Here is a 16,261-nt window from a genome sequence, read left to right as displayed (position 1 = left end):
TTGTTTAGTCTGCAGAAGAGAAGAATGAGGGGGGATTTGATAGCTGCTTTCAACTACCTGAAAGGGGGTTCCAAAGAGGATGGCTCTAGACTGTTCTCAATGGTAGCAGATGACAGAACGAGGAGTAATGGTCTCAAGTTGCAACGGGGGAGGTTTAGATTAGATATTAGGAAAAACTTTTTCACTAAGAGGGTGGTGAAACACTGGAATGCGTTACCTAGGGAGGTGGTAGAATCTCCTTCCTTAGAGGTTTTTAAGGTCAGGCTTGACAAAGCCCTGGCTGGGATGATTTAACTGGGAATTGGTCCTGCTTCGAGCAGGGGGTTGGACTAGATGACCTTCTGGGGTCCCTTCCAACCCTGATATTCTATGATTCTATGATTCTATGAACCTGCTTTACTAGATCAAGAACTAATCAGTATGAAAATTAAGTTGCAGTTCTTCTCTCAAATGAATGGAGCTGGGCAAATATTCCTAAACATTATCCAGATTTTAAATGTTAGTTAACTATTAAAGCTCCTTTTGCTTCTCATGCTAGATCTTCTATGAGACACCATATTCTTATGCCCCTTATGTTTTGGCCTCCTGCAAGAATCTGAGTGACCAAGCTTTAGTAAGACAAATGGTCACAGAAAATGAGTTTTGTTCACTGACTTCAAGACAACTGGGATTGGGCTTTAAAGAGGATCTGTGAATTTTATCCATTTTGTTACTCATTTGCCAAGCTTTTAAGTCTCTCTGAAGTTCCTCAGTCTTCTTTAGTAAGAGTTAAATAATTCACAAAAAGCAGTCTTCCTCTAGAAACTTACTTTGACATAATCGTCAAATTATAATCTTACTTTTTCACCACATTTCCCAGATTAATGACAAATATATGATCAATTCTTGGTTTGGAATCTTGGTATAGCCCCTTCTTAACCTTTGGTCATGTTGAAAATGGTCTATTTTTTGTCTCTCTCAGATCATTATTTTATTCTACCATCTCATGACTTGGGTGTTTATGCAATAACTTTTGAGAACTTTATCAAAGGCTTTTTGAGATTCCAACGAAATCACACAGTTTTCCTTTTTCCACTCGGTTGAGGACACACTCATAGACTTCTGGTAGATTACAGAGGCACAATTTGATATATGTTTAATCTCAAATCTTTTACCTATGTCAGATACACAATTCATTACTGCCTTTTGGTTTTGAAGGAAATGCAGCTCTCCAAGCAGGTTTTAGCAATTTCATCTGCTGAGCTGTAAGGATTTTACTCAATGTGAGGGAGGAGTTTTATTTACACAGATACTAGACCAAATTCTGCCCTCAGTTACACTGGCATCAGTGAGTTACTCAAGATTTACACTGGTTTAACCGAACCCAGTTTGGCTGTGTGTCTAATTGTTACACATTTTTACACAGAATAAACATTTTCTTTCTAAAAGGTCTCAGCACAACAGGAATAAAAATGGATTCACAATTCTTTTAAACTGTAAATATCCCCCTGCCCTTCCAGTGGTGCTGGAACATTTTTAATAGTGAGAGTGCTGAAAGCCAGCCCCCTTTCCCCTGTCCACTCCCCCTGCCCCACCCCTGCCCAGCGATGCTGGCAGCCACTGCAGCACCCCCCGCATCTCTGGTTTCCGCACCCATGTGCCCTTCTGGGACCCCACACACAACAACATTGGGCAGAGGACTCTGAAGAATGAAACTGACCCATCTATTTCCTTTGCCCAGGCTGAATCAAATGCCAAATAAATGGTGAAAATTAGATTATAAAAAGTCACACAGTCTCCATCACTTTAAATCTTTATACCAAGCCCAAATAACTTTCTAAAAGATATGCTATAGTTCACAGGACAGGTTACTTACATTGTACCATAACAAGTTCTTTGAGATGTGTCCTGCTAGGGTTGTTCTACTTGAGGTGAGCACGTGCCCCATGTGCATTCAATTGGACATTTTTATCACCAATGCTCGTTCGGTCCACGAATGCGCCCTCAGCCATTCTCATGACCCATCCTGAGAATATATAGGACTGTGATGGATGGGCCACACTCAGTTCTTTCTCCACTGCAAAGCCACAAGGAGATGAGGCTCTGAAGCGGAGGGGAAAGGGAGCGGATAGTGGAACACCCGTAGGGGAACACATCTCAAAGAACTCATTACTGTACGAGGTAACTAACCTCTCCTTCGAGTGGTGTCCCTGTTGGTGCTCCACTTGAGGTGACTCCCAAGCAATATCCCCTGAAGGAGGTGGGAGTTTGGAGCTTGATTTAGGGCTGACTATTAAACTGCAGAGCCAAAAGCAGCATCTGCCTGAGAAACATCAACTACAGAACAGTGGTCTTGAGAAAGTGTGGACCGAAGCCCATGTAGCACCCTTGCAAATCTCTACAATAGGAATGTCCTTCAGCAAAGCAGTGGACATGGACTGAGATCTGGTAAAAACTGTACCAGAACTATAAACCTAGGTCAGCATAGTATGTTAGTGGCTGTATAGCAAGAGACGATAGAGACGGAAACCCAGCTGGATAGTCTTTGCATGGACATTGGCACTTCTTTAGCTCTGTCCGCAATACAAACAAATAGTCTGAGAGAAGCTCGAAAAACGTCTGGCCCTGTCCAAATAATATGCCAGCACCCTCCTAACAGTTGGCAGTGGCAAAAAGATCTATCTTCAGAAATTCCTAGGTAAGAAACATCTGAGTATTGATTTGTTTAGTTTCCACTCATCATCTTAAGTGAAGAGTATTCAGAGGTCATCAGCCACTGTGTTTTGGAGGCTGCATAGATAAAATATGCACCAGTTCCATAACTTTATGGCCTCTGCAAAGAGAAAAGGAAATCTGGATTGGCCTTGTATCACAGGAGAAAGTGCTGTCAGGCATACCTTAAAGCTCTGATTTCCAGAATGGTGCTGTATAAGATGAAGTCCACCTGTTTTGATAGATAGGGAATTCAACTTCAGAAGTATACTGAGGAGGGAAGTGTTGGAAACTATTGTAACAGTGGGAGGGGGAAAGTTGAATGGAACCCCTGAACACACCTTGTCTGGATTCTGCCACCAGTTGAGAGAGAGAACAGTACACAACAGGGAATAGAGAATAACTTTACTCTGTCTTGCTGGAAGTATAAACTGTCCAGAACCAAGTATGGAAGCAACACATATGTAGAGAATTATGTAGTGCAACAAAGTACATGCTGCTATGTGCCCAAGGAGTTGCATACACAATCTGGCAATGACCTGATGGCCCAACTGAATTTGTGCAATTAAGTGTGAGGAGTGAAGAATCTGTCCTCTGATCTATCATGTGGCATTGAGAGTGGGCCCTACGAACTCTACCCTTTGCACAGGTAAGAGGCAGGGACTTCACGGTGTTGAGCTGAGGACCAAGCCTGTTAAATAGAGCCACAGCCAAGGTTATAGCAGTTCTGTTTCTGACTTTGGTATAGGAATGCCCCTTGAGAAGCCAATCATTGAGATAAGGGAAGACAATTACCCACCAATGGTGAAGCTGTGCAGTGCTTATTACAATAACTTTTGTGAACACTTTGAGGGTGGTAGACAGTCCGAAGGGAAGGACTTGATATTGGTCATGGTCCTGACCTACCACAAAGTGTAAGAACCTTTTGGGAGAAGAACATATTGATATGAAAGTATGTCTCTCAAAGGTTGAGGGTCACTAAGCAGTTCCCCAAATCCAGGAGTGGAATGATAGCTCCAAGTGTCACCATCTTGAATCTCTGTATCTTGACAAAAATATTTAGCATTCTTAATTCTGGAATTGGTCTTTACCCACCCTTCTTTTTAGAAACCAAGTACTTGGATTAAAATCCTCTTTGCCTGTACTGAGTGGGAAGTAGTTCCACAACTCCAGTACAAAAGGATAAAACCTCTTGGTTCAGAAGAGATTCATGAGATGTATCCCTGAAAAAAAATGGGGAAGAGGGTAAGAAGGCAATACAGACTACCCTGATGTTATAACCTCCAAAACCCATCTGCCAGTGATAACCTGCTCCCATGCAATGTGAAAATGGGAGAGACAATCCCCAAAAGGTGGGCAGACAGAAGGGGCAGGATGGTAAAGAATCAGATCTGGTTCATAGGAGTATTTATGGGCTTTGACCACAGCATCAACATGAGCATTTTACAGCTGACTGATGCATCAGAGCAGCAGGAATAGTTGCAAACTCTCCCTTCTGCATCCTGTTTTTTTTTTTTTTAAATGTGGCTCCAGTGACCTACAGTAGCTGGATAACTGGGATGGACATGATCTCTGTGCTGTCTGAGATAGACTAAATCTCTTTTTATTCACAGGTGTATATATGCCCAACAAAAACAGGATCACCCAGGAGACCCTCAGAAAATGCAGAGTTGTCCACGGAGTTACTAAACAATTTCAACCCAACAAAGGGAAGGTCCTCTACTGTGCTTTGGACTTCTTGTGGAAATCCTGAGGACTGGAGCCATGAGACTGCACCCTCCCCACAGCGCCCGGCTAGCTCAGTCGGTAGAGCATGGGACTCTTAATCCCAGGGTCGTGGGTTCGAGCCCCACGTTGGGCGTGAGCTTTTCTTTGGGGAGGGATAGCTCAGTGGTTTGAGCATTGACCTGCTAAACCCAGGGTTGTGAGTTCAATCCTTGAGGGGGCCATTTAGGGATCTGGGGCAAAAATTGGGGATTGGTCCTGCTTTGAGCAGGGGGTTGGACTAGATGACCTCCTGAGGTCCCTTCCAACCCTGATATTCTATGATTCTATGACTTTACACCTAACTACAGCTATGGAAATGGAGCAAACAGCTATATTAGTGGCATTGAGTGAAGATATTTTGTGCAATTGATGTGGTTGTATTTTGCCAGAATCACCTGATAATTGTCTATCTGGTATTACAGGGTTGCGGATAAATAACTTTTATGGCCACAAAGGTTTAAGTGGTTCTGGTCTTTATCATGTGGGGATACCTTTCAATGCTGTTGCCTACTACGTTCATTCACGGTATCCATGACCAAGGAATTAGGGGCAGGACAAAAAACTAAAACTTCCAAACCCCTACTAGGACATAATATATTTTATCTGCTCTTTTAGCTGTCAGGAGTGGGGAGCAGTAGCAGGACTCTACCAGATCATTTTGGCAGGTTCTAAGAGCACCTCATTTATAAGCAAGGCCACCCATGCTGACCATGGTGTAAGTACAGTATCAGACAATTTATGCTGGTCTCCTGAACTACTTCTAATGGAATCTTGGGAGCATCTGCCACTCTTTTCCATCAACTCCTGAAATGGCTTGAAGTTGTCCACATGAGTTGGTGGGGGCATGACAGCCTCATCTGGGGAAGATGAGGCTATATTAATCTGTGGAGTTGTCCCCTCATCAGCTCTCCTTTCTTGTTTTTCAAATGTCCCCTCCTGTAAAGAAGAATGATATGGTGGGACAGAGAGAACTGGAGTGGGCTGTCTGGTACAGTCCACATGAGTAGTTGATACCCTAAAAAACTCATCGGCAGGCAGCTGAGTATGCCCACAAGGGAGGACTGTAGGGGAATGGGGGAGGCAGCCAGTACTAGTCATGCCAGGGAGGATGATTGCCACGTAGTGGTAGTAAAACTCTGGAAGTGTCCTTTGATGTTCCAGGTACTTCATAATCAAAAGGTTGGTTTTCAGTCAGCATAGCCCTGTACTGAGTTTAGAGGGAGTCTGAAGAACTTTCTTCTTTGTGTTCCAACAGAGCACCCAAAGGAGGAGTTTCTGGCTGTATGTCTGACCAAATCACTTCCGAGGCAGGCAATATGGGTGAAAGGTGAGGTACTAGGGATAACTCAGGTTTTGGTACTATGAGTCCTGAGCTCAGCAAAGACGACTCAGGTTCATTGGAGACAAATAGGTCCCGTGTGAATGTGCACAGGCATTTGATGAATTGTAGACATTGAAGCCTGCGGTACCAAGGGATGATCTGCCTCTTGCCGTACTGATGGTCTCAGTGCTGAAGAGGCAGCAGCAGATGAGGGTGGTACCAAGTGTTTCAGAAGTACCTCATTCAGGATTCAATGGTACCAAGGGCTTCAGCACTGTGTGACTTTGATGAAGGCTTTCACTTGGAGAAAACCTCAATACCAAGGCTCTGCAGAAACCTTTAAGGGGCATGGGGTCTCCAGTACAGCAGGCCTCTTAAGAATATGGTGTCTCTGAGAAGATCAGCATGAGACTTTCCTCATTTCACTTGAAAGTCTGTCTCTTAAAGACCTAGAAGGCAAATGAGCTGCAGACACTGGTAGAGTGATATGGTCATTCAGAGGCTGATGTCCCAGGTGGGTCTCTGGGCCTGGATCTGAAGCTGGACAAAGTGAGCACTCCATCACAAAAACCTGAAGTTTTATCTCCCTGTACCTTCTGGAGTGACTCTTGAAGCTTGCACAGGTCTTGCACTTCAAATGGATGTGCATATCCCCGAGGCAGCGGATACAATGCTAGTGGCCATCACTAAGTGGAAAGGATTCCCAGCAAGTGCGGCAGTGTTTGAAGCCTGGTTACTTAGAGATGCCCAAAGGAAAAGCAGGCTTCTCTAGAGACAGCTCCTCTGTATGGAGGTGAGGGTGCATGAGAGGCAAAGCCTTAGCCAAAAGGAGATAGATCCTCAAAAACAAAAGTAAACACTTACTACACTAACTATAAAGGATAGAAGTAAAATACATTTAAAATTAAGTACTGAAGACTAGCTAAGATGAATAGCTATGCAGGCAAGCACTACAAAATGCTCTGTCTCAGGGAGAGGTGGTTGAGAAGGAATTTAGGGCAGTCCATCTGTCACAGCCCTATATATCTGTCACAGCCTTGCATATCCTCTGTATGGAACATCAAGAAGGCTAGGGCATATGCCCAGACCAAATGAGCACTCCTGATGAAATATCTCTGATTGAAGGTACATGAGGTGCATGCACACCTCAAGTGGAGAGTCCCTAGGGACACTGCTTGAAGAAGAAAGTTATGGTCTTGATGCAGAAACTACCGGAGAGGTTGCACGGCTTGGGTTGCGCAGATCAGACTGGAAGATTGCAGTAGTCCCTAATAATTACTATTAAGTTTTTCTCATCTAATCTTACCAATAAAAAAGGAATTACGTAAATATTTTAACCTTACAATATATATAAATCTGAGACATGCACAAGGTGGGCGAGGTAATTTTTTTTTGGAGTAACTTCTGTTGCTGGCAGGGACAAGCTTGCAAGCTTCACAGAGCTCTTCCTCAAGTCTGGAGAAGGTAACCCCAGTGTCAGCTAAATACAAAGTGGGACAGATTGTTAAGCAGGGGTTGACACATGGTATACCACTTAAAATGAAATGGGCACTTAATACTTTTGCAGTAGGACAAAGGAAGGTTAGTAGACAGCAGAGTGTGTTATAAATTGTAATGAAAAGCGGTGTCTCTAAGTCCATGATTTTTAGTGTCCAGCAGAGTTATGAATTTAAGTTCCCAGCTCGCCTTTTGAAGCTGTTGTGTAGGCTTGAGGACAAGGACTGAGAAGTCAGATATGGAGTTAGTTTGTGAAAAGTGTTCATCCATGGGGGAATAGGGTGTTTTAATATTTAATCATTTTTCTGTATGAGTTCATTCAAGGGCACAGTTTTTGTTGGGGGCACTTGATGCACTGGCTGAGGTACACCACATGTTGTCATAGGAATGTGTAAGACCCATGGATCTTTGAAAAAGATATGTTTGGGGGAGTATTAATCATCATAGCAGTGGAAATAGGTCTGCAGGTTCGATATCTGTTGTTCTGGCAGGGTCTGGTGCTGCTCTGAATTTAAATATAGTAGTTAAACTACTTCCTACCATTTCACCATTGCGATCTTTAATGTTTTATACAGAAACAGGTGGATCCTGGGGAGTGACAACTTAATAAGAGGGGGACTACCGGTAGAGCAATGGTATGAATAATCAGAGCCTAGCTACAAAAATATATACTTTATGTGGTAAAAGCTAGGACTCTTGCTATTGGCTAACCAAGAAGCTATTTAATTATTTGTTAATCTTAGTACAGAAATGTGTTTATAGTCATTACATGAATTATCCGTGATCACTGCTACAGAAAAAACTCATCTGTGATCACTTCAGAACAAAGTCGCCTGGATATTTGCCATCTGATAGTTAAGATGGGCTTGACTGTAAAGGGACTTCAAAGTATAAACCTAATGAATACTCCTAGAATTTTGCACACAGAAAAAGCACACTATATCTTGCATCTGCTAAGTAAAATCTGTAACACATACTAGAATGTATTTAGAATAATCAGCTTCTGCAGGAAATATATAAAAATGAAACCTCAGGCTTAGTTTAAAAACTGACACACAGGTTATGAGGATTTATAAGATATTAGTCAATTGCTTTGACAGATTGGAAAAAAATGGGTGGTATTAATTGATTCTTTCCCTTGTTCTCTTGAAGTTATACATTTCCTGAGCACCCGTTCATGCTTGATATTGCACAAATGAAAAGACAAGGTCCAGTGTACGCTAAAAACACTTAGTCTCTTGCCACAGAAATCAATTCACTCACACCATGTACTGTGGCCAGAAGTAGCATAAGTTGTGCACTAGACAAGTAATGAGAGCAGTATGAAATTCTGAGAAGTTAGTACGTAAAATTACATTATAGTTTTATGCCTTCTACGTACTGTGTGTCCAGACCGGCATGAATGAGAAATAGTTAACAGAAAAGAGGGCTTTTCTCTTGGCCAGAGGCTGAGATACTATTATGTAAGGCATGCCAAACAGCATTCAAACACTGGAGTCAAGGTATATTCCTTACTTCTGGTTTGACATGGTATAAAGAAAGCACTCACACTCCACAGAGCCCAGCACAGTGCTCATGTCCCAAAGAAAAATGAATGTTAACCCCCACAGCTGAACATTCATTAGGTGGAGGCATAGGTACCCAAACACCATCATAATACATTGCACTTATAAACCCATGCTCACAAGTGTTCCCAAATTTGCCCATTACTTTGGGGTACACTCATTTATTATGGTTACTCTTCTGAGGGGGGGCGCTTCTGTAATTCTATCATATACTGCTTGTCACTTGTATTCTCATACAGAGCTCTACTCCTCCCTTCTGCAAGTTCCCTCCCAATGCAGCTATCCTGCAGGACCTAGGTTCCCCAGGGCTGGGTTCTTCAAGCTCCAGAATCAGGCAAACACACACACATTGACAGAGAGCATCCGAGAGGACCAAGTTAATCAGCATTCCCAAGCTGACCCCTTATACGCCCCTGGACTCAGCAGGCTGGGTCAAGCAGCACTTCCAAACTGCCACCTTCATATGCCCCAGGTTCAGTATGTCCCTATCCCCACCTTCACGTTACAATTGTCCTGGTAGTAACCCACTTGATGAGCAAACCCCACAGGATTTGTGGGAGCTGCAAGGATCTTTAGCTTAGGTATGAGGAGCATTGCTGCAGAGAGAGAGAGAGAGCGGGCAACCAGCTTAACCATGAAAGTTATTTATTGCCAGGTAATAACTATACATGAGGAGCCAAACAAACAAAACAGTTATAATATTAAATCTAACTTAAATCTGATTATAGAAGTCAGGTTTAGAAAACTATAACTGATCACACAAGTCAGGGTCAGAAGGCTATACCGAGGGGTTCTCACCACTCCGTGAAGCTTGAATCCACTGGGGGTCCCAGGTGGTGGTGGTAGCTGAGTGTCCCAAGTGCTGGAGACTGGCAGAGCCCCCAGCATGATCAGTCAGGAGAAGATAAGTCCCAGTGGAATGGATGCAGATTTTGGATCCAGGCATCAGAGAACTTACTTGAGAATGTTCTTTCCCTACAAAAATTTCTACCCAATCGTTTAAGGGAGAACACTAGATTTGTTTATGGGTAAACTTTTGGCTCAAGGGAATATACCAAAGTTGTTTTGTTCAGGCTAGACAATAGGAACTGATCATTCCTGGCTATGGGCAGTGTTCCTACAAGGGAGCTCACAATGCAATTAGGCAGCTTCACTATTTTGGATACCAATAAAGGAATTATTACTAGAATTGGTCTGATAACTGATCTGGGGGTGTGCAGGCATGGGTTCTTTACCATCTGGAGCAGAGATTCCCTATCATGCAGTGCTTTCCTGGTCCCAGAGTTCAGTGTGGTTCTTGCCTTGGAATCTCTGTTCTCCATTCTGTATGCTAACGGGGATGCCTCCCTGTTCCATCTTTGATGCAAATGAGGCTAAGAACATAAGAATGGCCATACTGGGTCAGGCCAAAGGTCCATCCAACCCAGTATCCTGTCTACCAACAGTGGCCAATGCCAGGTGCCCCAGAGGGAATGAACCTAGCAGGTAATCTCTCTCCTGCCATCCATCTCCACCCTCTGACAAACAGAGGCTAGGGACACCATTCCTTACCCCATCCTGGCTAATAGCCATTAATGGACTTAACCTCCATAAATGTATCCAGTTCTCTTTTAAACCCTGTTATAGTCCTAGCCTTCACAACCTCCTCAGGCAAGGAGTTCCAAAGGTTGACCGTGTAGTGTGTGAAGAACTTCCTTTTATTTGTTTTAAACCTGCTACCCATTAAGTTCATTTGGTGGCCCCTAGTTGTTATATTATGGGAACAAGTAAATAACTTTTTCCTTATTCACTTTCTCCACACCACTCATGATTTTATATACCTCTATCATATCCCCCCACCCTTAGTCTCCTCTTTTCCAAGCTGAAAAGTCCTAGCCTCTTTAATCTCTCCTCATATGGGACCCATTCCAAACCCCTAATCATTTTAGTTGCCCTTTTCTGAAGCTTTTCTAATGCCAGTATATCCTTTTTGAGATGAGGGGACCACATCTGTACGCAGTATTCAAGATGTGGGCGTATCATGGATTTATATAAGGGCAATAAGATACTCTTGTCTTATTTTCTATCCCTTTTTTAATGATTCCTAACATAGTTTGCTTTTTTGACTGCCGCTGCACACTTCGTTGTCGTCTTCAGAGAACTATCCACGATGACTCCAAGATCTTTCTCCTGATTATTCGTAGCTAAATTAGCCCCCATCATATTGTATGTATACTTGGGGTTATTTTTTTCTAATGTGCATTACTTTACATTTATCCACATTAAATTTCATTTGCAATTTTGTTGCCCAATCACTTAGTTTTGTGAGATCTTTCTGAAGTTCTTTACAGTCTCCTTTGGTCTTAACTATCTTGAGCAGTTTAGGATCGTCTGCAAACTTTGCCACCTCACTGTTTATCCCTTTCTCCAGATCATTTATGAATAAGTTGAATAGGATTGGTCCTAGGACTGACAACCTTGGGGAACACAACTCTCCATTCTGAAAATTTACCATTTATTCTTACCCTTTGTTCCCTCTCTTTTAACCAGTTCTCAATCCATGAAAGGCTCTTCCCTCTTATTCCATGACAACTTAATTTACATAAGAGCCTGTGGTGAGGGACCTTGTGAAAGGCTTTCTGGAAATCTAAGCACACTATGTCCACTGGATTCCCCCTTGTCCACGTTTGCTGACCTCTTCAAAGAACTCTAATAGATTAGTAAGACATGATTTCCCTTTACAGAAACCATGTTGACTTTTGCCCAACAACTTACGTTCTTCTATGTGTCTGACGATTTTATTCTTTACTATTGTTTCAACTAAATTTGCCCAGTACTGATGTTAGACTTACCGGTCTGTAATTGCCAGGATCATCTCTATGTTTCCTTAATCCTGTCACCCTTGACCAGAGGGGTTTAGGTGTGTCTTTCACTGCCTTTTCATTGCTTTTTGTCCTTCTTCTGATTGGCTTTGGTTCAAGCAGAGGCAGGGGGGAGGAGCAAGTCTTTCGTGAGTCAGACAGGCTGAATGCTGGGCCCTGGTTTCCCCAAGAACACAAAGCTGATAGGTAACAGGAGGGCCAACACCACAAGGCACTACACTGCATATAGGCATGTACCTATTCAAATGCACACATTTTACCAAAAACCATGCCAAAGATGAAAATGATGATCTGGTCTACATCTATGCTATAAGCTAAGACAGTGATACTCAGATCTCAGTGGTTCAGGAGCCAAATTAGCAATCAACATTACCCAAGAGCCACAATAGTGTGAATTCATTGTTTCATTTACTAATATACACACACACAATTCTCACAGCAAAATGATTAAGTATTATCAGCAACTACAATTGGTTAACAACATAGTAAAATCATCCTGATTGGTTAACAATTAAATCAGTGTTTTTTAATATCATATGCTGCAAAGAGCCACAGGAGACACATTAAAGAGTCACTTGTGGCTCATGAGCCTCAGTCTGAGTATCACTGAGTTAGCACAGGCATAAATAGCATTGTAGCAACTGTAGCACAGCTTAGCTATGCCAAATACGTACCTACCTTGTAGTGCACCATTTTCGCAGGAAACACTCCTGATCACCATCAATGAGCGACACTCCAAATAGCAGTTACTGAGCTACCTCCTCTCATTAAAGAGAAATACCACTTATGATGCTACATTTAATAATAATACCTGGCATTTATAAGCAGCCTTCCATCCAAGGATCTCAAAGTGCTTTGCATACATTACTCTCCTCTCACATAGATTTCCCCCATTTCACAAAGGGGGAAAACTGAGACACACAGAAGTTGACTCTCCCAAGAGCACACAGAGAACCTGCGGCAGAATCAAGAATAGACGTGACATAGGGCCATACTTCCTGCCGTTCCTGTATATATACACTTACACTCAAACTTTAAATCAGAGATTGCTCACTTCTTGACTCTGATGGATTTGGATTTCATTTTTTCCCCTTTATTGTCAGAACCTCTTTTCATGGACTGCTCTGGAAGTTGTTTCCTGACCTGATGATTTCCTGTTCAATTAGGGTTAAACTGTGGTTCAGTTGAAGTGTTTTACTATTAAAAAGGCAACACAATTGAGCCTTAATTATTTAAGTGAACTAATCAAGGCTATACTATTTTAAATGGTTTTATTTTGGTTTCTTCTTCTGTTTTAAAACTAATAAAAACCTTTCAGTGACCATACTGAGGCATGACATAAAAATTCAGTTTCTGTTTACAAAGCTAGATCTTCCACTACTGTTATCTGAAATGCATTAACAGTTGTAAAAGTGTGCTTTCTTTCAGCTTTGGGCCCTTGGTCTGTGCTGGGAGAAACTGTCAAAAATTAAACTATGTGCTCTGCTTTTCAAAACGTATGAAATCCTTGTAATAAGAGGAAGGGTGGAAGAAAAAAAAACAAAACCCTTAAGGAATTTCATTTGTTTCTCACTGAATTTTTGTGTGATCACACTTACATAGCAGTTAATTTTTTTTGTTGATTTTAAAGATATGAAACAACTTTATTCAAATGTACAGAAAGGAAGTTTGTACTTATATGATTTTATCATCTGGAACTAATAATAAATACCTACCTTAAGAAGCACTTTTCATCATAGCTTTTGTCAAAGTGCTAGGTAAAAGGAAAATATATTTACACTCCTTTAAAAAATATGTATATGGCACAGCTCTAATTAAGGTTCTAAAATATTTTATTTCCATGAGCAACTCTGCTTTACAAGGCTTATAACTTAGTGATCAAAATTCACTGCAGGACAAAACTTTGCGCAAAGTCCGAGACTAAGAGACAGTTTTATTCACAAAGTCTGAAGGGGATATTTGGCCACTTTTAAAATAAAATTCAATTTATGTATCCTTCTTCATCCAATAAACCTAAAATTCTTTACAAACATTAACTTCTTAAAACAATGTACATGACTTCAGTCATTGCGGAAACTATGCCGTAGAAAGGTAAATAAAATGACTGTTCCAAGGTCAGATCAAGTCATAAAACACAAGAAAAAAAATCAGTAGAGGCTCTTAGTCTTGGGATACGATCATTACATAAACTCTAGAAAGAGGGAAAAATAATTCTGACCACGTCAAGACAATTAACAATGAATTTGTTTTGCTTCTTTTAAGTTTATGCTTCAAACATGTAGCCTTCCCCCTGATCTTTTTCAGGTCAATCTAGTTAAATACACATTATTCCAGAGCCTATGAAGCTCAGGAATAAAAACAACCCCCTCAGCGCTGATGAAAGACTAGTCCCTTCCTAACTGTCGCAGTTTTCCTCCAGTTGGGAGAGCTAAGCAACTCATTTAAGAGATTATCAATGCACCTCCAAAAGTCACTATGTGGTGGTTATTCAGACCATCCTTGTCCTGGAGCTCAGCACACTTTTGCTTTGATCAACACAAAATGATCTGTAAGCTACAAAAATTGAGGCTGAAACAGCCTTCAGCCAGCCTACAGATGGCAACACCACTAGACTGCCATTTTTGTTGGTGCTGAACTTTTAAAGCTTGTCCATGGGCTGTTATAACCCTCTCAATAGGGCTTCTTCCTACCTTTTTATTTGGGGGGTGGGGGGAGGAAGAGGGGGAGGAGTAGATAAACAAGAGTCTACTGATGCTTCAATTCTCAATGAATGATAAAATGTGCTTAACGAAGGGGCAAACTGTAATCCCACCAGCTGATTGAGGCATGAAGTGCCAGATTGAGTCTTGCACACTGATCCCAGTGAAAATGGCCCCTGTCCTTGATAAGTCCATTCATACGCAGAGGCAAGTGAGTGTGGGGTTTCACCATGAGCTAAATAGCAGTGGAGCTAATATTTGACGCAGACAGTTAGCCTTGCCAACACATATTTGGCACCTCATTTCAGAAATCTGCCTGGCAAAAGGTAAAGAAATACCTTATTGGTACCCTAGGACCTCCTCCACCTCTTAATCTGACAACAGGACATACTACAATCATCAAAGCATTCTGATATAAGACTGCAAGGTCTTCCTTGTGACAATCCTTCTTTTGTAAGACTAGACTACAGAAGTGTCTCCACAGTGACCCAGAGCCATCTAAAGAGAACACTGCCCCTTTTAGGATTTGTTTGATTTACAAACAATCAGTCTCTGACACTTCAGTCACGAAATGCTGCCTTCAGAACTAGCAGCTTCTGTAGCTTGCACAGACAAGAGCTCCCATTCAGGTGGGTGTATGTGGGAGCCACATCTCTTAACTATAATACCTTCGTGTTTAGTAGGTACTCCTGCCTCGGCTCACTGTGTGGGGTGGCATGGAGAAAGCTGGGGTAGCAGGGATGAGAGAGAAATGAGAGGGTACAAAAAGAGGCACCTCGGGCAGCATGAGGATGGGCTGGGGCAGCCTATCTAAAGCTGAGGTAGCAGCTCAGCCCCAGTGTAGACACATGCACCCCCTCCGGCTAGGGGAAACAAAGAAAAAGGCCCTTCTATGTCTCTCATAGCACCAAGACTGTGCTCCTCTGCACAGCTCCCCACCAAGCTAGGGTGATAGAGAGCTGAACCTGAACATGCTGGGGCTGCAGCGATACATGCAGTGAGTAGCCCCCCTCCATGTACCATTCCCTGCAGGCCTCCATACCCAACCCCCTTCTGATAGGGCTTGGCCTGCAACCGCCACCCTTTCTCCCTCCTGCGCCACACCCCACCCCTCTCTTTCCAGCTCTGGGCATCCTTCCACACACACCCTGAGCCCCAGCCCCCCAACCCTCAGTCCCCCTCCACACACCCCTGAGCCCCAGCCCCCCTTATCCCTACAGGTCCCTCCAACCCTCAGTCCCCCTCCACACACCCCGAGCCCCAGCCCCCACACCCTCAAACCACAGCCCCCCCAAACCCCTACAACCCCCAGTCCCCCTCCACACACACACCCTGAGCCCCAGCCCCCCATACCCTTACAGCTCCCCCAAACTCCTACAGCCCCCATGCCCTCAGTCCCCCTCCACACACCCGAGCCCCAGCCCCCCAACCCTCAGTCCCCCTCCACACCCCGAACCCCCACATCCTCAGTCCCTCCACACCCCGAGCCCCAGCCCACACACCCTCCCGAGCCCCAGCGCCCCCAAACCCCTACAACCCCCCAAATCCCCACAGCCCCCCTCCACACACCCCTGAGCCACAGCCCCCCCAAATCCCCACAGCCCCCCTCCACACACCCCTGAGCCACAGCCCCCCCAAATCCCCACAGCCCCCCTCCACACACCCCTGAGCCACAGCCCCCCCAAATCCCCACAGCCCCCCTCCACACACACCCGAGCCACAGCCCCCCCAAATCCCCACAGCCCCCCTCCACACACACCCGAGCCACAGCCCCCCCAAATCCCCACAGCCCCCCTCCACACACACCCGAGCCACAGCCCCCCCAAATCCCCACAGCCCCCCTCCACACACCCCTGAGCC

General features: G+C 43.6%; 1 protein-coding gene and 1 non-coding gene across 2 annotated transcripts in view; one reads left to right on the top strand and one right to left on the bottom strand.

The window, feature by feature from the left end:
* The window catches only part of NOX5 (NADPH oxidase 5), a 93,094-nt gene extending 77,548 nt beyond the window's left edge, over positions 1-15,546 (bottom strand). Inside the window, exon 1 of the mRNA XM_043523339.1 lies at positions 12,514-15,546. Within this exon, the coding sequence (XP_043379274.1) occupies positions 12,514-12,520 (7 nt within the window). The 5' untranslated portion in view covers positions 12,521-15,546. The remainder of the gene's footprint in view (positions 1-12,513) is intronic.
* On the top strand, positions 4,480-4,552 carry TRNAK-CUU. The gene has a single exon. It is a non-coding gene; the product is annotated as a tRNA-Lys (tRNA).
* Positions 15,547-16,261: the final 715 nt, after the last annotated feature.

This window comes from Chelonia mydas, chromosome 10 (assembly GCF_015237465.2).
Source record: "Chelonia mydas isolate rCheMyd1 chromosome 10, rCheMyd1.pri.v2, whole genome shotgun sequence".
Taxonomy (NCBI): Eukaryota; Metazoa; Chordata; order Testudines; family Cheloniidae; genus Chelonia; species Chelonia mydas.
The sequence above is the reverse complement of the archived record's forward strand: the minus strand, read 5'-3'. Positions and strand labels throughout refer to the sequence as shown.